This window comes from Mastigoproctus giganteus, chromosome 9 (genome assembly GCF_048544385.1).
Source record: "Mastigoproctus giganteus isolate SK-2022 chromosome 9, ASM4854438v1, whole genome shotgun sequence".
Lineage (NCBI taxonomy): Eukaryota > Metazoa > Arthropoda > Arachnida > Uropygi > Thelyphonidae > Mastigoproctus > Mastigoproctus giganteus.
In genome coordinates this window covers 109,438,408-109,464,337 of record NC_143583.1, presented here as the reverse complement: position 1 = coordinate 109,464,337, position 25,930 = coordinate 109,438,408, and the positions used below count along the sequence as shown (strand labels likewise).

Genomic DNA, 25,930 nt, shown 5'->3' with positions numbered 1-25,930 from the left:
GGTCATTCATGCAGTAACAAGAAGTCTGCATATTTATTGGATGACTGCTTTCTATATCAGCCTGTTAGAGATGTAACAAGAAAAAGCAATAATCTTGATCTGATGATCAGCAGCAAACCTTCATGCATTAAGAATCTCCACATAAAAAGACCTACTAGGTGGCAGTGATCGAAGTGTACACAATTAGGATTTATTTCAAGATGTGACTACTATCGAGGGCAAAGGGAAGGGCTTTTGCTTTCCTAAAGGTGCTACAGTGCTCTTGGACAATTTGTAAATTACATGCCGTGTGAACAACTGATAAAGTCACCAACATGAAATTCTAAATCGGAAGCATCCAGGGATGTAATCATAGCAGCTACTAATCTTTCTATACCAATTAAGAGATACTGTTCAGTGATGTCAGAGCTAAACAGATGTCTGTACTGATGAGACTTATGACAGAAAAGAATGTATGTGATTCATATAAATTATCAGGTGCTACAGAACACTACAGCAGATATAAATTGGTCAATAATCAAGTCACAAAAGAGGTCAGGCAACCTAAGGCATATTACAAGAAGTCTCTGGCAAAGAATGCAAAGATAAACAGCAAAGACTGCTTTACTTATATAAACACTAGAAGAAAGAAATGAATTACATTGGTTCACTAGATATGAATAGTTTAACTGTTGATGGACCTGCTCAGGTTGCTGCTGAAACACTGAATGGGTATTTTGCATCTACATCCACATATGATGAATTTTTTAGGGATGAAAATGCCAGAAGTGCATAAAATTCTAACAGTGAGCTGAATGATTTTGTGATAACTGAGAGAAAGGCAGAAGAGAAATTGAAGCTAAATACAAAAAAGCACCTAGAGTACATTGAGTCTATCTAATTATTTTAAAGGATGTAGCAAAAGAGGAGAGTAAACCTTTAGCCATAACTATGAATCCTTGGATTCAAGAAAGTCCCCCATCGAGCACAGCCGTGTGAATGTATCCACAATTCACAAAGTAGTAGTGGCATGTGATGCAAGAAAGCAAGTGTATGAGCTTATGCAGCATCAGCCAAAAAAAAAAAAATTATACACAGCCATTCCCTCTAAATGTTTGTCCAGTTCCTCCTTAAATTTATTTAACCTATCAACTTCCACGACAGATGGAAGTTTGTTCCAGCAATATTAACCACCCGCTGGCTAAAGGCAAACTTCCACACATCTATTCTACATCTGTCTTTCCTTAATTTGAATTTATGCTCCCTTAGGTTCGTAATCTTAACAAGTGCAAGAATGCCATCAGAATTCAGCGTGCTCAACCCATTCAAGGCCTTATACACCTCAATCAGATCACTGTGCAGGTGCCTAGTTTCCAGCCACTGCAATTTGCAGAACTTAAGCCTCTCTTTGTAAGAGCACTCCTTCATTCCTCTCACCAATCTTGTTGCCCTTCTCTGTACAAGCTCAAGCAAATCTACATCCTTCCTAAATTGAGGCCTCCAGACCTGTACGCAGTACTCAAGGCGTGGCCTGACCATTGCCTTGTACAGAGGGATAATCACCTCCTTTTCCCTGCTAATAAAATTCTTATATATAATTGACAAAACCCCATGAACTGCCCTGGCAGCCTGTCTGCATTGCTCAGAAAACTTCATATCTGACTGCACAATTATTCCCAGGTCTTTTTCATTTTCTACTACATTAAGTGTAGTACCACACACTTGATACATTTCTCTGGGGTTACTTCTACCCATATGCAGTACTTTGCATTTGTCAAGGGGGATCAAAGGACGAGATGGGTAATTACATAGCTGTTAGCTTAACTTCTGTTCCAGGGAAATTATAGAGCTACTGGTTAAAGAAGTAATGCAAGATCATCTAGCCAGGAATGCAATGAAGGAATACCACAGTCACAATATGGATTTGTTAAAGAACGATCTTGTCTAACCATCTGATTGGATACTATGACTCAGTGACAAAGAAACAAGTGTTCAGTGCTGGACACATTGTTATTTTCAATATTTATTAATGACATGAAGGTTGGTAGGATGGTTAACGGCAGAAATCAAAATAGGTATGCTATTGCAACAAGATCAAGATAGATTAGGCAGATAGCCTGAGAAATGGCAACTGAAGTTTAACATTGACAAAATCAATGTACTTCACATGGGTAGCAGTAATCCCAGAGTAGCATATCAACTGTGTAGTATCATGCTCCATGTAGTGGAGAATGAAAAAAATTTAGGGATAATTGTGCAGTCAGATATGAAATTCTCTGAGCAATGGAAACAGACTGCCAGGGCAGTCCACGTGGTTCTGTCAATGAAATACAAGATTTTTGCTAGCAGGGATAAGAAGGTTATTATCCCATGGTATAAGGCAATGGCTAGGCCACATCTTGAATAATACCGCAAACAGGTCTGGAAGCTTCATTTTAGGAAGGATGTGGATCTGTTGCAACAGGTGCAGAGAAGAGCAAAAAGATTAGTCAAGGGAGCAAAAGGGTGCTCTCACTAGGAAAAGGCTTCAGTTTTGTAAACTGAAGCATTTGGTGAATAGTGACACCAAAAGCATGAGGAGATTTTACTGAGGTATTTAAGGTTTTGGATGGACTGAGTAAGCTCAATGTCAATGGAATCCTTTCTCTTGCTCAGATTATACACACGATGGAGCATAAATTGAAATTGAAGAAGGATAGTTGCAGGATAGATGTGCAGAAATTTGCTTTCAGCCAGCAGGTAGTTGACTGTTCTACCAAACTCCATTTTGTTGTTATAGAGGTTGGTATTTTGAATAAATTCATGGAAGAACTAGACAAACTGTTGGGTCGGATACAGGTATGGGAAATGATGGAATTTTTTTTTAAGGCTGATGCTGAACAAGCTTGCTTCCTTATATAATTTGCCACTACTAATACTAAAATTAAGTTTTCTTTTAACTGGTTAAACTATATGCAGACTATATGATACAAAGGTTGGCAGGGTCGTTAAGGACACTACTGACGCTATGCTGCTGCAACAGGATCTGGAAAGGTTGAACAGATGGGCTGAGAGGTGGCAAATGAAGTTTAACATTGACAAATGTAAAGTACTACATATGGGTAACAGTAACCCCAGAGCAATGTATCAACTCTGCGGTACTACACTGACAGTGGTGGAGAATGAAAAGGACCTGGGGGTAATTGTGCAGGCAGATATGAAGTTCTCTGAGCAGTGCAGACGAGCTGCAAGAGTAGCTCATGGTGTCTTGTCAATGATATACAGGAATTTTTCTAGCAGGGATAAGGAGGTGATTATTCCCTTGTATAAGGCAATGGTTAGGCCACATCTTGAGTACTGTATACAGGTCTGGAGGCCTCATTTCAAGAAGGATGTAGAGCTGCTGGAACGGGTACAGAGAAGGGCAACAAGATTAGTAAATGGAACAAAGGGTTGCTCTTACGAAGAAAGGCTTAAGTTTTGCAAATTACAGAGTCTGGAGACTAGGCACCGGCGAGGTGATCTGATAGAGGTGTATAAGGCTTTGAATGGTTTGAGCATGCTCAATGCCAATGGGATTCTTCATCTTTCTCAGAATAATCACCTCAGAGGGCATAAATTCAAATTGAGGAAAGACGGATGTCGGATAGATGTGCGGAAATTTGCCTTTGGCCAGCGGGTGGTTGGTTGGTGGAACCGACTTCCATCACTTGTTGTTGAAGTTGATAGCCTAAACAAATTTAAAGCTCAACTGGACAGGTATTTCGAACGAACGGAGGGGTGAAATGGGAGAGGGTTTTTTTTTTTTTTTTTTTTGGCTGATGCTGAATAAGCTTGCTTTCTTGCATCATATGCCTCTACTAATGCTAATGCTAATGCTAATATCCAAAGTGGGAATCAGTTAATTGAGTGCTAATCAATATACTGGCAATCTTAATGGGGGTAACTTTAATGATCCTCTGCCAGCTAGATTACAAAGCTTTTTGTTATCTTTTCTAAAACTTATGGTATACTCTGCAATATATTAGATGTATTTCTAATTTCAACTCACTTCATATGAGCCAAGTTGCTCTAGAGAACTTTTTTTTTTTATATACAAGCACAACTAATACCAAAAGCCATTATACTTCAATATATTGCTCTCAAATAATGCTAAAAATTTTAACTCTAAGTGCTTGTAAGTACAACAATTAAGTGCTTTTTTAAATATTACTGTAGTAATGCATACATAGTAAAAATTGTTAATTTATCATTCAAAACTTTAATTTTGAGTTATTAAGTACAGATACAGTCAAACTGAAGCTTGCAAGGCATATGCAGCTCCCTGATACTTGACAGTGTCTCTCAGGAAAACATGGACTGGAAAAATTCATGCTTCAAAATAATACTTTGTTTAACAGGTAATATTAAGAAAGCCCGTGAGTAGCAACCATATATTTAAAGATTTAAGACCAGTTGGTATGTCAAGAAATCTGATCAGTTTCTACCTTTTATTCATACAGAAATATACTGACAGCTGTTTGGCCTTAGGAAATACCAAAAATAACCAGAAACAATTATTGTGTCTTTATTGTATCACAATAAAGACACAGGGAGAGAAGTAGAAGGGAATCACCTAGAAAGATGATATCCGGCTCAGGACCCTGGGTGTGCCAAGCCCATACTCACCAGATGTGAGGCCCTGATCTTTATAAACTATGTCTAGAATCAGAAATTCATACAAGAGATAGCAACACATACTAAAAAAGAATTCCACGACAATTCATATATTACCAGACACACTGAAGCAACTTTCAAAACACAGATCTATGTACATATCCTGGGATTCACAAATGAAGAATGTAGATTTACAAATGTATTCCTGAAATGGTTAATGATAACTGTACATGAAAATAAACACAAAAATTCAACTTGAATTCATTTTTTTAAATTATTACTATTATTAGCCATATGGTGCAAGGAAGCCTGAGGCTTATGCTGAACCAGTCAAAAAAAAAATTGGCTGTGAGAGTGAGTGAGAGAGAGAGAAGTAGGGGGGAATCATCAAAAAAGAGAAGAATAATGATATCCAGCTCAGGATCCTGGGTGTGCTTTCCCTGTCATTTTACAATGAATTATATGATGGAATTTTCATAATATGCTAATTTATTTAATAATGGGCACGTTAAATAAAAGTAAAATTTTATTATGTATGTGAATATTCAAATATAAACTTTGAAGGCTTGTGCCTCTTCAGTCTCTGATGATTATCTCATGTGGCCCTCAGTGTTATTAAGCCAGACCACCCATGAAGTAGAATGAAACAAACCAAAGAGCAACTACTATCAAGTACAATAATACAAGTGTAGTGCATTGCATTTACATGCACTTCTAAGAAAAAGCTTTGTCAACAGAAGAGACAAAAGCTTTAGATGTTGCTTGAGTGGCATGGTGCATAGATAATGTAAAACATCAAAAGTGCTTAAACCTGTGTTAAAATATCTGTTTCCAACTGTTTATTTCCAGTTGGAAATTATACACATATGAACCAGATGAAACATCAATCACTACATCAGTGATTGATGTTTCTTATTAGCATTAGCGTTAGTAGAGGCATATGATGCAAGAAAGCAAGCTTGTGCAGCATCAGCCAAAAAAAGGGGAAAAAAAAAAAAAAAAAACACTCCCATTTCACCCCTCCATTCGTTCCAAATGCCTGTCCAGCTCAGCCTTAAATTTATTTAGGCTATTAGCTTCCACAACAAAAGATGGAAGCCTATTCCACCAATCAACTACCTGCTGGCTAAAGGCAAATTTCTGCACCTCTATTCTACAACTGTCTGTACACTTATGTTAGTTCTTAAGTCAAATTTTGGCCTTTTTTCTTACCTATGTAATGGTGAAGTAGTAACAACAGCAATCACTGATGAAGTGGTAAGAATATACCACAAAATATAAATATACCAAGTTACTGTGTATGGGTATAAGGTATGTTAGTGTCTAACGGCTCCTGGGATTTCTCCCATCTCCACGGGTGTACATTGTATCGGGGCCAGAGATTTCAAGTGTGTGGGGGTCTCTCGCCTCGATGGGTATGGGTAGCAGTATTCCCACAATGAAGGCAGAGAACAAAAAAAAAGGTCTAGGGGGTAAGTGTACAGTCTGAAATGAAGTTCTCTGAGTAGTGCAGACAGGCTGCTAGAACAGCTCATGGGGTTCTGCAAATGATATATAGGAATTTTGACAGCAGGAACAAAATGGTGATTATCCCATTATACAAGGGGGGTATCAAAAAGTTCGTACACTTACCTAGAAATGTGAAACTTCAATCCTTTTTTAAGGTTTCTCCATGTATAGTAACACATTTCTCCCATCTATGGATCAGTTGTTTAATGCCTTAATCATAGAAGTCCACCCTTTTTGCCTGAAACCACGATTCCACTTCATTGATGACTTCCTGAGACAAATCAAAGTGCCATCCACACAATGGTTTCTTCATTTCTCGAAACAAGAAGTCTGACGGTGCTAGATCAGAAGAAAAGGGTGGGTGCTGCAGTAGTTTGAAGCAGTGCTGGCAATGGCTGTGTGAGCCGGTGCATTGTCTGACAGAAGATGGACACTTTTGGTTAACATTCCATGACTTTTCACCTTCAAAGAATCGCGTAACTTTTTCAAAAAATTTCTGTAGTATTCTCCGGTAAGTGTGGAACCATGAGGTAGGTAATCTGTCAGGATAACCCCTTTTCTGTCCCAAAACAAGGACAACATCACCATCTTCGCAGATGGAGTGGTCTTTGCCTTTTTGGGAGGTGGTGTGCTTCCACCGCTTTTACATGTCTTTAGTCTCCGGATCATACTGGTACACCCAATATTCGTCATTTGTCGCCAACCGATCAAAAAAGTTCTCAACATTCACATTACACAAATCCAACAGTTGGCGAGAACACCGCATTCGACATTGCTTCTGCAAAGGCGTCAGCAATCTTGGAACCCATCGTGTGGAGACCTTAGACATGTGCAGATAGTCATATAAAATGCTGTGGGCAGACCCATAACTAATTCCCGCTGCATTTGCGATGAAATTAATTATCACACGTCTGTCACTTAGCACCGGCTGCTCAATCTTTGCAACCGTCTCACTGTCTGTGGATGTTGATGGCCCTCCTTCTCTTGGCTTGTCAAAGATACTTGTATGACCACACTGAAACTCTCATTTCCACTTTTTTTTACAGTGTCATAGGATGGACAATTCTGCCCATACGCAGCTTCCATTTCTTTGTCAATTTCCTGAGCTTTCTTGTCCTGCAAATGCAGGAGTTTGAGCACTGCTTGATACTCCACTTTGTCAACCATAGCATCCTTCCTCAGATTCCAGGCTCCAACTCTGGTGTATGATCACCTACGGGAATGAAATTTCACATGTTAGTTACTGAATATGTAGACATCTTATATTAAAAATGGCATCTTCCTACTAATGTTTTATCTACGTTAGGGTATGAACTTTTTGATACCCCCTCGTATAAGGCAATGGTTAGACCATATCTTGAGTACTGCATACAAGTCTGGAAGCTTATTTTAAGAAGGACGTGGATGTCTTTGAAAGGGCATAGGGAAGAGCAACCAGATGAGTAAACAATACAAAGGGGTACTCTTACCACAAAAGACCTCAACTGTGCAAATTGTAGTCCCCTCTCAAGAAATCCCCTCTCAATCCTTAACATACTTGTAAAAAAGACTGGTGTCATGTTTTACACAACTGTTCTAAACAATAAATCAAACAAAATAAAAGGCCTAATCTCACTATATTAAGGACTGGAAACTGTAAAAAAAAAAAAAAAAAAAAGAAAGAAAGCAGAACTTTTGTTCAAGCCTTTTCACTTTCCTAGTCAGATTTTTTTAGTGTGCCAAATGTTACATGACAATTGTACTGGAAATTGCATCATAATAAGAAACGCACCTGCAATATGGGGAAGATATGTGTGCGCATATTACAGCTTTGATGACAAAGTTTTTTTTTTTTTTAATGAAGTTTTACTGCATAAAGTTATAAATGAACCCCAGGGGCTCACATCTGGTGAGTATGAGCTTGGCACACCCAGGGTCCTGAGCTGGATATCATCATTCTTCTCTTTCTTGGCGATTCCCTTCTACATCTCTCTCTCTCTCTGTCAGGGTAACTCGGGATTTTTTTTTTTTTTTTTTTTGGCTGGTGCAGCATAAGCCTCGGGCTTCCTTGCGCCATACAGCTAATAATAATAATAATAACATTTCGTCAGTTAGAAGCTTACATCAATAAAAATAAAACATCATAACTTTGTAGTAATCAACGACTAAGAAAATCTGTATATTAATAACTAATTTTGTCCTCACCAGTCAAATATATACAATCGAAATAGAGATCGCAACCAACAATGCTAATCGATCACTGATTGAAAATATAATGTTGGTATAATAAAACTTTTATTTGGAAAAAAGACAAAATGCTTGATTTCAATTTATTAAAGTTTGATTCCAACTTCTGTGTCTAGCTAGTCTGATTATCACTAAATGATATTACACTTGAAATAATATCAGTAATGATCACATATACTGAAACTTTTTAATCTCTTTACAAACAAGAAATGTCATAATACTTAGCTTATTTTAAAAACTGGAAAGGAACATATATCTTGCAAACCTACGCAAAAATATAACGATTAAGTCATTTCTCTGTTGGAAGTATTATATATTGGTATTTAACTTTTATTGTCTGGTTAAGCTGTAGGAGATGAAAATAATAAGGTTGACTGACTTCTTGTTTATTTACACTTGAATGGCACTTTGTGATGCTCAGTCAGACTGGACTAATCAGTCAGATCACAAATCTTGACAACTCAGATTTTACTGTTATTTTAGAACTAACTTTAACTCTTACTTTAGAACCATCACCTACATGGAGAGCAGCTATAATGATAAAGATTAGCATATATTCATTTAGTTATGAGCCTGAATGATATGACTATGCTTCAAAGAGGACATAAGTTGTGAGCAATTATTTTTAATTTTAATAACACCCCAAATAACTTCTGTAGACTTTAATATTCAGTAAAGGCATGTTAAAGAAAATTGCTTCAGAGAACAGAAAGGATAAACAAGCAAAAGCTGGCTCTGTGAGTTTGAAGTTAGACAGTTAATGGATGCCGACTAGTTGAAGCATGTGTTCAGAAGCAAGTGTAGGTTTAGAAGTGAGTGGAGAGTAGGAGCATTAGATACCAATTCAAGAGAACAGTGCAAGACATGTAAAAACCAACAACAGAGAATAGGAGCTAGTTGTCAGTTTCAGGTTCTGAGAACATGTGGAGAAATAAAATCAGGCCTTGGTAGTTTCTTGGAAAACTTGAAGAAATTTAAAACATCAAATTTCTTCAAACATCTGTTGGAAGATAATGAGAGGCAATGAGCAGAGTTCACTGGGTTTTAGTAGGGAGTGATTTACCACGCTAAAAAAGTTAGAGGAAAAATAAGATTCTAGTAAGTCAGCTTTTTCTTTGGTTCAGATGCATTTGTCAACAGATATGGCAAGAGACCAAATCTGTTGGCAAATGCTCAACTACCATTTGACATGATATAAGCTTTCTACTCTTAGCCTGTTCAAAATCAAGTTTGAATTGATTAATAACATTTTAAAATTGTTGAGAAGTATAGAATAGGCAGAAAATGAAGCTGGAGAATTGGATACAAACCAACTGTAATATGCTATATTCTTATCTTGAACAGCCTTAGAACATCTACTAGAAAACCAAAGTTTGGATAAAGGACAAGATTTTAAAGTAGAAGGCAGAATACAGGATGTCATCCTTACAAGAATAATTTCAATGTCACAATCTGAGCAAACATGAGGATCAGAAAATTTAAAACAGTAACCCAACCAAAGAAAGGAGGAATAGAAATCATGCAAATCATCCCATTTTGCATTCTTGTAATTCCAGACAACACAAAGCTGAGAATGGCTATGGGAGACTCTACTGGAGAAAAGACCATCATTATGTTGCTATATGGGATGCATATAGGACCACTAAAACTGACCATGCACTTTGAAGAGGTTGTTGGGGAGGAAAAGATCAAGGGCATTAGGTGTGTGGTTAGGATTGTCTGATATTCTGGTAGTAAGCAATCTGGGTGAGGTCATTAGTAATTGCAAAAGCCTCAGGGGAAATTCCTTGAAAGGTAATATGAGTTACAATTGGATAAACTGAACAGTTTCAGAGCACAAAGAGATAAAACCGAGGAGGATGGGGGGATCGTCAATATGTACAAGATGCATTGCAGGATCATCTAGACAAGACTGCAGCAATAATTCAGACACAGCATGGGTTTGTTCAGGGAAAGTCTTGTCTGACAAATTTGATTGATTATTATGATGTGGTTACAAAGAAACTGTATGCAAAAATTAATTTTGATATCATATACTTGGATTTCAGGAAAGCTTTTGACACTGTTGCGCATGGAAGACTACTGTACAAATTGGAGCAGAATGGTATTAAGGGTAAGTTGCTGCAATGGATAAAACGATGGTTGAGTGGGAGAAGACAGAAGGTGGTAATCAATGGGTGCTGCTCTTCGTGGACTAATGTTATTTGTGGAGTTCCACAGGGTTCGGTGTTGGGTCCACTGTTGTTTTGTATATTTATCAATGGTATTGATGAAGGTATATCAGGCTTAGTATTGAAGTTTGCAGATGATACAAATGTTGGCAGGATTGTTAATGACAGTAATGGCAGTGTGTTACTGCAACAGGATCTAGAAAATTTGAGCAGATGGGCTGAGAAGAGCAACTGAAGTTTAACATTGACAAATGCAAAGTACTGCATATGGGCAGAAGTAATCCCAGAGAAACATACCAACTCTGTGGTACTACACTTAAGGAGGTAGAAAATGAAAAAGACCTGGGAGTAATTGTGCAGTCAGATATGAAGTTTTCTGAGCAATGTAGACAGGCTGCCAGGGCAGGTCATGGGGTGTTGTCAATGATATACAGGAATTAGGAATTTTGTTAGTAGGGAAAAGGAGGTGACTGTCCCTTTGTATAAGGCAATGGTCAGGCCACGCCTTGAGTACTGCGTGCAAATCTGGAGGCCTCATTTTAGGAAGGATGTACATTTGCTTGAGTGTGTACAGAGAAGGGCAACAAGATTGGTGAGGGGAATGAAGGGATCCTCTTACCAGGAGAGGCTTAAGTTCTGCAAATTGCAGCAGCTGGAGACTAGGCACCTGCAAGGTGATCTGATTGAGGTGTATAAGGCTTGAATGGGTTGAGCACGCTGAATTCTGATGGGATTCTTCCACTTGTTCAGATTATGCATCTAAGGGGCATATTGAAATTGAGGTAGGACAGAGGTAGAATAGATGTGCGGAAATTTGCCTTTAGCCAGCGGGTGGTTAATTGCTGGAACAAACTTCCATCTGTCGTTGTGTAAGTTGACAGGTTAAATAAATTTAAGGAGGAACTGGACAAATATTTAGAGGGGATTGTTTTATAATTTTTTTTTTTTTTTTTTGGCTGATGCTACATAAAATCATACGCTTGCATCACATGCCACTACTACTACTACTACAAACCAGTTGATTAAGTCAATCAACAGAAATATGGAACATGTTATCCCTAAAATTCTGCCTCTATCATATATTCTTCTTCTTCCAATCACATAGTTCCCTGAGGAGCTGTTGTGGCCACTAACAAATACCTCCAACTGCATCGATTATGTGCTATACGAGCAAATGTTATGCCCAAAAGTTCACTGATCCCATCCAACTACCCCACCTAGTTGCAGATCTTCCTTTAACAGCAGTTTTTGGAGTTGGTTTTGTTATGGTCTCTATGGCATCAGATAATGTGGTGGCCAATTTTAAAAGGGGCCGGCTTTAATCATAGGAAGAGTCCTCATGCATCCCATGAGATGCTCTTGAAGAAGAAAGGTGACTACAGCAGAGCCCCCACTTAGTGCAGAAGGCTGATTACAACTGGTTTATGCTTGGTTTCCAGAGGTCATCTATGTTTATAAACAGACATATATTATTCATTATATTCGCACAAGTAATTATTATATCTTCAGTCAATGAATTTATTCATAAGGTGACGCTATTATCCCTCTTCTTCCTTCTTCGATGTCTAATTAATGTCCAATATTTCCAATTAATTATGTCGAATATATTTTATAATACTTTTTTCTCCCAAACCATAAAGCATGCAACGTTTCCTTACCATAAACATATTTTCATGCTGATTTGCAGTCTTAACCCCCAATGAATACATTTCTTACGTTTTAAAATATTCATTCCTGTATTTCAAATTTACACTCCTTTCGTATAGCATTAACCGCTGCATAATCTTCTGTATTCTTCGAACGCGCTAAACGTTAAACTGTTATTTTTAATCTTAGAGCCTAAATATTTACCACACATATAAAATATGTATCTAATAAATATGTATCTCTGTACCTCTTCTTCTGTATGGTAATATGTATTTTCGGTTTTTTATGCTTAAACCACTAAATTTTCATATAACTGAGAGCACATTATAACACAGCCACTACATGCAGTGCCATATATATATATATATGATAACTATGAAAAATATATGGATGGAAGAATGGCACACAAGATGTGAGGACTGAGTGAAAAAATATATGGAAAATGTACATAAATTATTTTTTAAATAAATAAATATATATATATATATATATATATATAAAGTCTGAAATACTTGTTAAAAAGTATTACAATTTAAAACTTTAAATATAATGGTTTATATTTTTTTGTTGTTCCATATTTATCTAAGGGCTTAAAACTTTTTTCATTAATGTGGAGGCCAAAGAATTCACTGATCGGAATCAATAAGAAAATACTTCCAACTTATCTTATCAAAGCCCGCAGTAGCCGAGTGGTCAGGCACAAGAGTATATAAGTACATGGGCTTTCAATGACTAGGGTTCAAGCCCGTGAATGCTAAATATGGTGCTGTTTCTTCTTGTATTCTCTTGATCTTGTGAACTCCTCTGACCATGTGGTTATTCCAAAATATAAACAGAAAACAGAACTCCCCTCGTTTTGGCACTTGATTCATGAAAACAACAGATAATTACATAAAGAAATGGTAGTGAACACAGATCTGAAGTTTTTTTACTATATTAATAGAATAAAGGGCATTCACAGTTTCATGACAATTTACAGTTTGCTCACACAAAAGAACATGCTAATACAAACTAACATTTCACTAGTTTTGACACTGGTGAGCAGGACAACTATTAACCAGAATTCTGTTTTTACAATTACAGAATGAACAAACAAATGGTCACCTAATACATACAATTTTAGTTTTAGGAATTACAAATTTTAGGAATAACATCTGAACCAAAATTTAATTGCTCTCAAATCTGCACATTTAAGTATTCAAAAAAACATTTAATCCCATCACTGTTTTTTAAAACAATGACTTTACATAAAATAACTTTTGGTAGGGTTCTCAGAAAAGTGGTAAGATGCTATATTGAAAACATGCTCTTCAGTATCAGTTTATAATGTCAGTAGTGTAATATACAAGATATATAATTCCATATTAATAATTTGCCATGAGTATAGTCACTTTGCAAATAACTGTGACTGGAAATGAAATATGGCTGCCCTGGAATTCCAATACAAAATATACATCAGTGCAGTAAAAACAACCTATGTGAACAGATGGCTCTTGTAGAATTTTTGGTCAGAAAGCCAATATCTTCATTGCCAGGAACAATGCCACAATAAGATCCTTCTTCTCCATGAAAGCACTGCAGTCTAAAATAACAAAAAAATTCAAAATGTTGTTTGTAGTTTTGGTTTTGAAAGCTGAACCATATGCCCTACACTTCTAATCAGATCTGCTTGTTTTCATAATAGTAACTACTATTCTACTTGGCCAGAATGTAAACCAATTTATTTATTTATAAATTAAGTATATTCTTTAAATAATGACATGTAATATGGTTCTGTCCACTAAAGTGGATACATACAAATTTATCTTAATGAATGCTTTAAATACCAATTGTATTAAATTGCCTATATATATAAAAAAAAGGTTGACATTCCCAAAATTGTCTTTGATCTCTTAGCAATTATGCTATTGTTGAGCTGCCCTGACATTGCCTACATATAAACAGTAGTTCCCATATAAAAAGTATAATTGCCATCTATTTGTAATGCAGTACAACCACCCCCAATGACTGTGGTTATGTTACTTCATCTCATTACAGATGCCAACAGAGATCATATGAATGCAACACCGAACAACCAGTAACGATTAAAAATCATAAGATCACAGTTTTCAAATGGTGTGAAATGCAAATGTATAATGACATTGAAGATTAAGATTATGTTTAATATTAGGATATTATTTATTTTATGTTATTCTCCGTGTATAACAGCCTAGTCCGTCGTTATGGATTTTACAATAAGTCATTCAAATCAAAAAATACCTTTTGGGTATTACTCGGAACGTAAATTTTTTGGATAAACATATATACAAATGTACACGTGATGTCAGGGATGCATGATGTTCTATTTTTTTCTATTTGAAAATACACCCGATAGGTCATTTCGAGGCCAAAAACTAACGAGAGAGGGAAAGAGTGAATGAGAAAAACTGAACGGCAAAGCTTAAAATTTCAGGTATTCAGTGAAATTATTCTACAAAACGCAGCTATTAATAATTATGTATACTGGATTATAATTATATACACACATACGTTATATATCCGAAAAAGTGCACCAATTGAAAGACAAATTGCAAAACGAACTATGCTTAATTCTTGGTTATCTCGCACAGTTACAATATGACATTAGGCTACGGTAAGTCGTTTTTGTGAAATCATTGCTTTCTTGATGTCACGTTATAAATTCTCCACTAACCAAACGAGCTTTTAAAAATTTCTTGATAAATGAAACTAGTAAAACCGTAGAAGGAATAAGTAAATATGATTAAAGGATGAAACAATTATTTTCAATGTTGAAATGCACAAATACAAGAGCACATGTTTATTGGGATAAAGCGAACTGGCATATATGTTTTTTTGTTTTTTTTTTTTTTTTTTTTCTTTTCACCATCTCTTTCTACTTGTACGCAGACCGTAAAAAAAGAAAGAAAAAAAGTTTGCTAAGAGCAAGTATTCAAATTTCATCTTCATTTGTTGATAAATCACTTACGTTCCTTTTTCACAGTCATATATTACAATTGATTCATCATCACTGCTGGAAATTAGAGTCTCACCGTTAGGAGAAAAATCAAGACTATTGATGCGATCAGTGTTCTCTCTGAATACTTTTGCTACACGAAAACTTTGGACTACATGATCAACAAGCTTCATTTTTTCACAAAGCATTTGATGTTATTTCCCCCAAATGTCCAATTATTTGTGTGTTTTGTTTACATTCAGTCATCACATCTTTCAAATATTACCTGCTTTACACTATTAGATTTTCCGACAATGGCGGGAAATGTAAACTCTGGTGGCTAGTTTTATTCTCATTGGTCGCTACTAAAATGATATCAACATGAATTCATTTCTCTATTAAATTCCTACCACTGTAACAATTTCTCTTTTCAGTTCACGTAAGTAAAGCTGCTTGCTTCCAACGCATACTTCATTTCGACAGTAAAACATACTGAGTGCACAAATGATTAATGTGGTAATAGTTCTATTGATCACTAAATGTCTTTGTTATAAACAGCGCGAGAATCAACTTACGTAAGGGCATTATTTCTTTTCTTGGTTACAGATTTTTTTTTTTTTTTTTTTAATGAAAAAAGTCCTCTGCTATATAAAAATGGATTGGTGGATTCAAATTTTGCTATTTGTTTGGTGATCTGAATGGTAATGATCATTCAACAATTTCCTGTGACTATGGTATAAATTTAACTGGTTGTTTTATTTCTTCGAATAACGTAAGCTTATACATGTATTGTATTATTATTCTACCACAAAGTAGTAATATCTTACTATTATGTGTATTCTACGACACTGAATAAAAGATAAGTTTGAGCTTATTCGTTTTCTTTTTGACGCCCATACGCATTCATTTATAGGTTTCCTAAACAATGATGTGGCAGTGCAATCACGACCAGAAGGAATTACGTGAATAACGAACAATATATAGCTCAGAGGTTAAATTAGATGATATTAGATAGTAAAAAGTACTTTCGCGTGGACACCTGTATTCAAATGCAATGGAACAAATGTAGAAGCATATTCTATAGCTGAAAAAATAAGAAAACTTCATATAAAAATAAGTCTCAAAAGTCTTCATTTCGGATAATTTAAATATCAGTCATAAATTACAAAACGGTGTAAAACGGTAAAACATTTTTATGGTCAAATTCCTGTCGTGAATATATGACTGAGCAAAAAAGGCTTTAAAACAATCCATTCGACATGCAGAATGAGCGCTAGGGGTAAAAGGAACCATCAGAGAAATATGTTTAGACATGAAATTTATGTAACTTTGACCATGCTGACTACCCAAAATACCGAGAAACGGTGTACACATCCACTTGCTCATATTGTATTCTTGTTCTTTTTATTCTTGTTAGCAATTGTGTAAAATCTAGTTTTACTGTATAAGCACGAAGCGTTTAAAGACAAAGAAGTTTCAAACGAATTTTCTGGGACATAATCACAAGCCCTGTCACAGAAATATGTTCAGACGCGGAAACCTATGTAACAGACGCAGTTCCAATGCGGTCCTTCTTTAGTAATTTCTGGGTGCATAGACCAGCGACAGTTGGTGCCAAATGGGAACCCCATATCCTTCTTTGGTAATTTCTTCTACCTGTGTATATATGGTGTGAAAACCTACTAACATTATTCCTTAGTGTTGCTATTTCTGGGGTACCAAGGACAAACAAACAAAAAAAAAAAAAAAAAAACTGTCATACTCTGGCTGATTTGCCTGTTACGCTGGACTAAAAGCACCGGTTTTCTCAGGAAAATCAAACCTTGCTATCCACGCCTGACACCGGCTAACCCCAGCCAGAAACCGAAAAAAGCCCATAAAAGTGATTGTCGTGATTCGAACGCGGCCTTTTCCAGCCGGTGTAGAAAAGACAGCGAGTATTACACTGACATGCGCAGACACAGGTGCTCGAGGACATTATTTTATTTATTTATTAAATAATGCGGTCCTAGCCAACTTATGGCAACCCCGCTGTCAGTTACACATGGTTTAGCAGTATTCTAATATACTCCCACTCCTGTTTGCCCAAGTACAGGGAGGGAAAAACTGCCATGACTAAAAAACTGAGAATAATCAAATTACATAAAAAATAAATATACATATAATTAAATTTCAGACAAAGTCCAAACTTCATCGCAAAGATCTGTTCAGAGTCTGTTGGAAAGGCAGCAGCACAAGGAGCTGCCAAGAACAGAAATGCCAGCACAAGGAGCTGCCTAGAAAAGAAATGCCAGCACAAGGAGCTGCCTAGAAAAGAAATGCCAGCACAAGGAGTGGAGTTGCAGTGGATATTGCAGACTCATGCCTCCACCAAATCAAAGCCTTTCAGGACAATTCCACAGAACTTTAGGTAATTCGGCACTACACCGCATTACCAATCCAAGGCTTCCAGATTTAGAAGAGTTTTCCACCTAAGAAATACTGCATTTGCAAAGGCTTGGAAATCCAAGAAGTTCTCCTGTTTATCAACTAGAATCGTCTCGCAGCCTACGGCCATGTGATGGAGATTACTCACTCGACATGCCAACTCAATTCGTAGATCACTGTACTCCTCGCAGTTCTCTAGGAAAGGCTGGGTTATGGTTTTTCTTTTTCATGAACTGGCAAGCGTCCATATACAGTGTCTCCTGTAGACACAGTCTATTATTTGATCTGCCGATCTCTGTTGGTGGACGAGTGTGCTCATCTGAAAATTACTCTGTTGGTTTCATCAAAACTGAAAAAGAAAAAAAAATGAAAAGTCCATTTAATTACCTTAATGGCCTGCCCGTTCCACCGATTTAAATCCAATCGACACATATGTAACCCCAGGGGCTGTCATCTGGTGAGTATGGGCTTGGCACGCCCAGGGTCCTGAGCTGGACATCATCATTCTTCTTTTTCTTGGTGATTCCCTTCCCTTCTAACTTTCATTCTCTCTCTCTCTCTCTCTCTCTCTCTCTCTCTCTCTCTCTCTATCTCTCTCTCTCTCTCAGGGTAATTCAGAATTTTTTTTTTTTTTTTTTGGCTGGTGCAGCATAAGCCTCAGGCTTCCTTGCACTATATGGCTATTATTAATAATAATAATAATAATAATATGGGACGCTTTGCCTGCATCGACATTAGGGATGGCCATATCTCCTACTGAGGACCACTTCTTCCCTTTGTTCCATCTTTGGCAGTGATGCATCTGTATTATGGTAGACAGTGCTACGTTGCCATTTTTGAATAAAGTCCCTCTGTACCATTTTGTTTCCGTTGTTGTGTTGGTGTTGTTTCCTTCTTCATTTCTATACTTCACGAGGTTCATTTGGTATGCTCCAGGCCACTCCTATGAGAAACTACAGGTGAAAACCTGACTAGTCCTTAAATTTTGCACCCCAGTGTATCTCTGTGAATGAAATCCAATAAAAAAAAACTCTACCTGATATACCTAATTGCCATAAATATATTCCCAAAGGGTAAAATATGTAATTAATGGAAATATGAGAAATCATCCAAATGGCAATCATGACAACCAAACATACATTTTATTGCATTTACGTGTACAAACCGAAATGTCAAGTTAACATAATAGTATTATGTACTGTTAATCAGCAAAATAAGTCTTCAATATTTTGTTTTTCCTCCTCGAACAGTCAACTCTATGCCAGTTCGATCTGGCATAGAGTTAATCAACTTCTGGATATCTTCTTCTTCCAGTCACATAGTTCCCCGAGGAGCTGTTGTGGCCACTAACAAATTCCTCGAACTGCATCGATTATGTGTTATACGAGCGGCATCGCCAAATGTTACGCCCAAAAGTTCACTGATCCCATCCAACTACCATCTAGTTGCAGGTCTTCCTTTAACAGCAGTTTTTCGAGTTGGTTTTGTTATGGTCTTTATGGCATGTGGTGGTATGCCATTGCCTACTACCTGGCCGATTTTAAAAGGGGCCACCTTTAATCGTAGGAAGGGTTCTCATGCATCCCACGAGATGCTCTTGAAGAAGAAAGGTGACTACAGCAGAGTCCCACTTAGTGCAGAAGGCTGATTACAACTGGTTTATGCCTGGTTTCCAGAGGTCGCCTATGTATATAAACGGACATATATTATTCATTATATTCGCAGAAGTAATTATTATATCTTCAGTCAATGAATTTATTCATAAGGTGACTCTATTATCCCTCTTCTTCCTTCTTCGAGGTCTAATTAATGCCCAATATTTCCAATTAATTATGCTGAATATATTTTAAAATATTTTTCTGGACAAACCATAAAGCATGCAATGTTTCCTTACCGTAAACATATTTTCATGCTGATTTGCACAGTCCTAACCCCCAATGAATACATTTCTTACGTTTTAAAATATTCGTTCCTGTATTTCAAATTTACCCTCCTTTCATATAGCATTAACCGCTGCATAATTTCTGTGTTCTTCGAACGCGCTAACCGTTAAACTGTTATTTTTAATCTTAGAGCAGAAATATTTACCACACAGATATAAAACATGTATCTCTGTACCTCTTCTTCTGTATGGTAAGATGTATTTTTAGTTTTTTATGCTTAACCACTAAATTTTCCTATAACTGAGAGCATATTATAACATAGCCACTACAGGCAGCGCCACTACAGCCAATACGGTTGCCCTATTTCGTGGTACCACACCCTTACAATGCTCTCCTGCAGCTGAATCTTACTTGTTGGCTTCTTCTGAGCAATTTTAGACGACATTATGTACCAGCAATTTTCAATATGGTTCAAATCTGCACTGTTCAAATCTCGGCCAGTCCAACACTGTAATGCCCGCATTTTTGAGGTATGACTGCACCTTAAGGGAGAAAAACGAGGGAAAACATTGGTGTAAGTATCTTTTAAGCCTTGTGAGATAAGAAGACAAACTCATCATTAAATCTAAATAGCATAAAACTTAAAATTTCGCTGTGTGGCAAGTTGCTGAGTCCTGTTGAAAAATGCAGTTTTGGACGTCTGTGTGATGAACACTAATAACGGGTTTCAGTCACTCCTTCAAGATGGCAGTGTAAGTTTCTGCATTCACCGTTCGGTTAATAAACTTAATTCGCCCCACCCCTTTGCTTGTTATGCAACCCCAGACCGTCTGACCGGCGGGGAACTTTACAGTCTGTGTTATGCAGTCAGGATGGTATGTCTCAGAAGATTTTCGTCTTCTGAGATATGGCTTCCCATCGGAGCCATGCAGGTTCAATTTCAACTCGTCAGAAAAGACGTGTACCATTGCTCTTTTGTGCAGGAAACGTGCTTTAATCCAAGCAAGTCGCTTCTTCCTCATTTGTTGGGTCATCAAAGGCTTCTTGGGCCGATAGGCATGCAGACCACATTGCGAAAGCCATCTTTGGATATAAGGTACGTTCGTGTCAGGTGGCACCTGAGATTTTTCCCATCTTCGCGTGAGTTCGCTGTATGTATCGAGGAGAGTACATTGGCAAGTCAGAGACTTTAAAGGGTGTGGGCCATGTCTGTGCAGTGTGATGTGTCGTGCCCATTGTTTCACCGGCTTATTGGCCGCCATGCCCCTAGTGGGGCCAGACGTTGCCCATACCTCGCCACGTGGAGGCCAGCCAGGTGTGTCCAGTATAACAACAAGTTGTTCTGACAGGTCCTGCCACCTAGTTTCCTGTGATTTCAGTAGCTAAGACCTAAAAAAAAATTTCACACGTTTGACGTTAATGTTTAATGTGATTGTTGTTAGGGAATCACTGGTTGGCGTTGAACGCTTGAGAGATGTGTTAAAAGCTTAATAGGTCGGGCAAAATTTTGATGTTATTAAATTTAGACGTGCGAGGCTATATGCTAGATGAAAGATAATAGTGAGAGCAAGGGCAGGCTGAAGACTTGGGGGTAGAAGTAGAAGTAAAGGGTCGATAGAAGAGATGACCACTGCTAGGCAGTGTGTCATGCCCATGCCTCACCTGAAGGAAGTTTGGATGGGAGGTGCCAAAAAAGTTACCTCCCCTGCCAGGGATAGGAGTTGGAAGCAGGCTGGGCTAGGTGTCCAGCCTGGGTCACCGTATGGCTTAGGCAGCGATCAGCTGCTGTCCTGGTCTTTGTTCCAATATCTTGGTTGTCCTTTCCTTGTGGTGCTGGTTAGTTTGTGACATCCATTAGCATTAGCATTAGTAGAGGCATATGATGCAAGAAAGCAAGCTTATGCAGCAAGCATCAGCCAAAAAAAAAAAAAAAAAAACCACTTCCATTTCACCCCTCCGTTCGTTCGAAATACCTGTCCAGCTGAGCCTTAAATTTATTTAGGCTATCAACTTCCACAACAAGGGATGGAAATCTGTCCCACCAACCGACTACCCGCTGGCTAAAGGCAAACTTCAGCACATCTATCCTACATCTGTCTTTCCTCAATTTGAATTTATGCCCTCTCAGGTGATTATTCTGAGCAAGAGGAAGAATCCCATGAGCATTGAGCAAGCTCAAACCATTGAAGGCTTTATACACCTCTATCAGGTCACCTCGCCGGTGCCTTGTCCCGAGACACTGCAATTTGACCAAACACATCCATGTGTTTGGTCCAGTATGATTGTCCTTTCCTTGGACCAATTTCCTTTTGTCTCATCTCTGGTTTAAGTCAGGTGTGCAGTGCCGGTTGTCATTAATTCTTGTGGTCAGTTGTGGTTGTTTAGTAAACTGTTGGGTTGAGAGGAAGCTGTTTGTGGTCGCTGTTTCTCTAGGTGTTTCGAGGCGACAAACTTGCAGTTTTCCTGTTTGTCGCAGAAGGTAATCACTTTATTGAAAACTTAGATTTTCTTGACTTGTGGGGTGATATGATCTTAGGTCCCAATGCATTCTTCCCCTAGTCTGGTTGTGTCATTTTGTTGTTTGCACTTTCTCTTATGTTGGTAATTCCTTTTGTTGTCATTTGTCTCGCCACTTTCCTAGTTGGTGTTTGGTGGTTGTGGTAAAGTTTGTCGCTTGGCATATACGGCCTGGGCAAAGTCTGAGAAGGCCCTGTAAGTCTAGGCACTCTCCAGAAGGTAGTGTTCATTATTTCTCGGGATGAATTGAATCTTGGTGATTCATATTAAGCTGTAGTCCTCGTAGTGTTAGCATTCGTGCACCATGTGGTTCTAAGTCTCAGGAACACAGGTGGTTGTCCACTAGTCGGAAGGTGGCCAGTTTACTTCTGATGGCGTCATATCCTATCATCAGATATGTAATCAGAAGCCCTGGGGAAAACCAGGCCTGTAGCATTGGGTAGACTGTATTTATTTCGGGCATGAATTTTATATTATTTGTCCCTTTGTTGTTTGGGACCAGCGTCGTTGCCATGTCCCATGGAGGTAAGCTAGAAGCCGCTTCTTTTCATTTGTTCTGTTGTTTGCAGGTTCTGTGGTGAACTCTTTGTATGTGGTGCTTTTGCCCCTACCTAGCTGGAAATTTGTCCCAGCTCGAACCACCTCCAGGTCAAGGGGGCAGGCTTCCTGTCATCACTTGTAGTGCTGGGGGGGGAGAGACTGTCTAGCTAGTTCTTGTCATGATGAGTAGTCCCGGTCTTTGATGGTGAGAAGCTTTCTCAAGAGTGGAAAAGAAATTGTCGAAGTTAAATATAAGAAAGCTACCTGGGATTAATGTGATCTATCCAGTTATATTAAGGGGGCAGCAAAAGAGGTATACAAACCCATAGCCATAATTATGATTGAATTCTTGGATTCAGCGGAGGTCTCAGTGAACTGGAGATATATTCAAATGTATCCCCAATTCACAAAGTAGGATCGAAGGGAGACACGTGTAAATACAGACCTGTTAGTTTAACTTACACACGCAATTTACTGACAAAATTAATATGGGTAGATGTAATCATTTACAGGGGACTCTAGTATCATAATTTTTTTTTTTTTTTTTTTGTTAGTTTAACTTTGGTTCCGGGGAAAATAATGGTGTGCCTGCTTAAAGAAATAATGCACGATCATCTAGACAAGACTGTAGTTATAGTTCAGACACAGTATGGGTTTGTTAAGAAAAAATATTTTCTGACCAGTTTGATTGGATTCTACGAAGTGATTACAAAGGAACTGGAAGGAAAAAAAATAATTTTGATTTTTTGATACTGTTGCTCTTAAAAGACTACTGTACAAATTGGAGCAGTATGGCATTATTGGCAAGTTTATACACTGGATAAAGGAACAGTTGAGTGGGAGAAGACAACGATTTGCAATCAATGCAAATTGCTCTTCGTGGATTATGATTAATGTTATTAATGGTGTCCCTCAGGGTTTAGTGTTGGGCCCATTGTAATGATCTATATTTATAAATACTATTGATGAAGGTATATCAAGTTTAATGTCCAAGTTTGCAGATGATACAAAGGTTGGCAAGGTTGTTAAGGACAGTAATGACAGTATGCTACTGCAGCATTATCTAGAAAAGTGAAACAGATGGGGATGAAAAGTAGCTACTGAAGTTTAACATTGACAAATGCAAAGTACTGCATATGGGTAGCAGTAACCCCAAAGAGTAAAGTACCAAACGTGTGGTACTACGCTCAGGGTAGTGGAGAATGCAAAAGACCCGGCAGTAATTGTGCAGTCAGATATGAAGTCTCTGAGCAATGCAAAAAGGCTACCAGGACAGCTCATGGGGTTTTGTCAATGATATAGAGCTAGCATGGATAAGGAGGTGATTATCCGTTTGTATAAGACAATGGTCAGGCGACATCTTGAGTACGGTATACAGGTCTGGTGGCCTCATTTTAGGAAGGATGTAGAGCTGTTGGAACGAGTACGGAGAAGGGCAACGAGATTGGTGAGGGGAACAAAGAAGTGCTCTTATCAAGAACTGCTTCAGTTCTGAAAATTGCAGCGTCTGGAGACTAGGCACCCTTGAGGTGATCTGATTATGATGTTTCGAATGGCTTGAGCAAGCTCAGTGCTGATGGAATTCTTCCTCTGTCTCAAATTACGCACTTGATCGAACATAAATTCAAATTGAGGAAGCACGGTTGTAGAATAGGTGTGCGGATTTTGCCTTTAGCCAGCCTCTGGTTGTTTGTCGGAACAAACTTGTATCGTTGTTACGTTGTGGAAGTTGATAGCTTAAATAAATTCAACGATGAACTGTACAGACTTTTGGAGGGAATGGATAGATTATTATTATTATTAGCCATATGGTACAAGGAAGCCTGAGGCTTATGCTGCACCAGCCAAAAAAAAAAAAAAAAAATCCTGAGTTACCCCCCTGTGTGTGTGTGTGTGTGTGTGTGTGTGTGTGAGAGAGAGAGAGAGAGAGAGAAAAAGGTATCACCAAGAAAGAGAAGAATGATGATATCCAGCTCAGGACCCTGGGTTTGCCAAGCCCATACTCACCAGATGTGAGCCCACGGGGAATGAAATGGGAAGTGTTTTTTTTTTTTTCTTTTTTTGCCGATGCTGTATAAGTTTTTTTTTTTTTCTTTTTTTGCCGATGCTGTATAAGTTTTTTTTTTTTTCTTTTTTTGCCGATGCTGTATAAGTTTTTTTTTTTTTTTTTTTTTTTTTGATCCTATGCCACATTTGCCATTAGCAAGTCACTGACATTGAGATCGTGTCCAGCGGGTGTGCCTGGTTAACATTTTAAATGCATTGTAACTATTGCAAATAATTTGGTGTTATAATATATTAATTAATTATTATTTTTTAACTTTAGTGATGCGTTAATAAAATTTCGAAAAAAATATTTAAAGTCTTGTGGATCCAATAGTCAGGGATCTACGCGTAATTAGTGAGAAAATTGTTTCGTATGTTTGTTAGATTATACAGAAGAAATCCTTCACATTTTCGTGAAAATATCAAAAGATTAGAAAAATGAAATAGCTCCGGTAGAACATATCTAACTACATCCAATTTCACAGATGTAAACGTTGCGCTGTGTCATGTTGGTGCTGAATTCCAGCAGTGCTCAATTTTACCTGGTGCGGAGTTGTGATGCAATTCACAAATGCTGACAGGTAGTTTGTGGTATTTACTGTATACTGTACATCAGTTATTACTGCATTACCCGTACATAAATTAATATATTTTAATCGGTCACCTATACGTAATGTGTTTTTAAACAATCAACTATTCATAAATTATTAATAATTGCTATAGTAATGAATTATTAACTTATTAATAATACCTTTATTCATGTATTCATCTTGCAAGGAAATTTGTTGGATCTGCTTGATAACAATGCAAATATTCACTTGACTTGCTGTCAGCAACTTCTGGCAACAGATATGAACATGTGATGCACATGTTCAGATGAGATGCTCAAGATGCTGGCAATATGCCAAACTCACTCTTACCACATCATGCACACTGTCAACAATTTCTGTAGTGATGGATGTTGCAGGTTTTCCACACTAAGTCATCTTCCAGGCTCTTCCTCCCTAGTTTAAATTCTGCTGCCTACTTCTTAACCATTTAATAGGAAGGGGCATCCTCCCCAGTGTTGCAACCCAGGGCCGGCTTAAGGCATGATTGAGCGGTTCCCCCAAACAGGGTGCCAAAATTTAGGGGTGCAAAACACCCCAAAAATTCACTGATTTGCAATGAATTTTGTGAGAGGGTACACCAAAAAATCTCACACAGGGTGCTGATAGACCTGGAGCTGCTTCTGTTGTAACCATATCCTTTACTTTTACTAATTCCATTTATTAACTCTTGGTCAGGAGTCCATACAATACAGAGAGGCAACATAAAGACAAGCAGGCCAGTGGTCGCAGGTTTGTCCAGAGGCATATTGGACAAAGTGTCAGACCGACGTCGAGATGCACTACCTA

At 37.8% G+C, this 25,930-nt stretch overlaps 2 protein-coding genes across 2 annotated transcripts in view; one reads left to right on the top strand and one right to left on the bottom strand.

Annotated features, from left to right (window-relative positions):
• LOC150080632 (WD repeat-containing protein 82-like) overlaps nt 1–15,439 on the bottom strand; it is a 118,319-nt gene extending 102,880 nt beyond the window's left edge. The window contains exon 1 of the mRNA XM_090381174.1: nt 15,154–15,439. Coding sequence (XP_090237300.1) covers nt 15,154–15,329 — 176 coding nt within the window. The 5' untranslated portion in view covers nt 15,330–15,439. The remainder of the gene's footprint in view (nt 1–15,153) is intronic.
• Nucleotides 15,440–24,684: 9,245 nt separating this feature from the next.
• LOC150080631 (glycerate kinase) overlaps nt 24,685–25,930 on the top strand; it is a 55,538-nt gene continuing 54,292 nt past the window's right edge. Inside the window, exon 1 of the mRNA XM_090380763.1 lies at nt 24,685–24,751. The gene's annotated coding sequence lies outside the window, so the exon portion shown is untranslated. The remainder of the gene's footprint in view (nt 24,752–25,930) is intronic.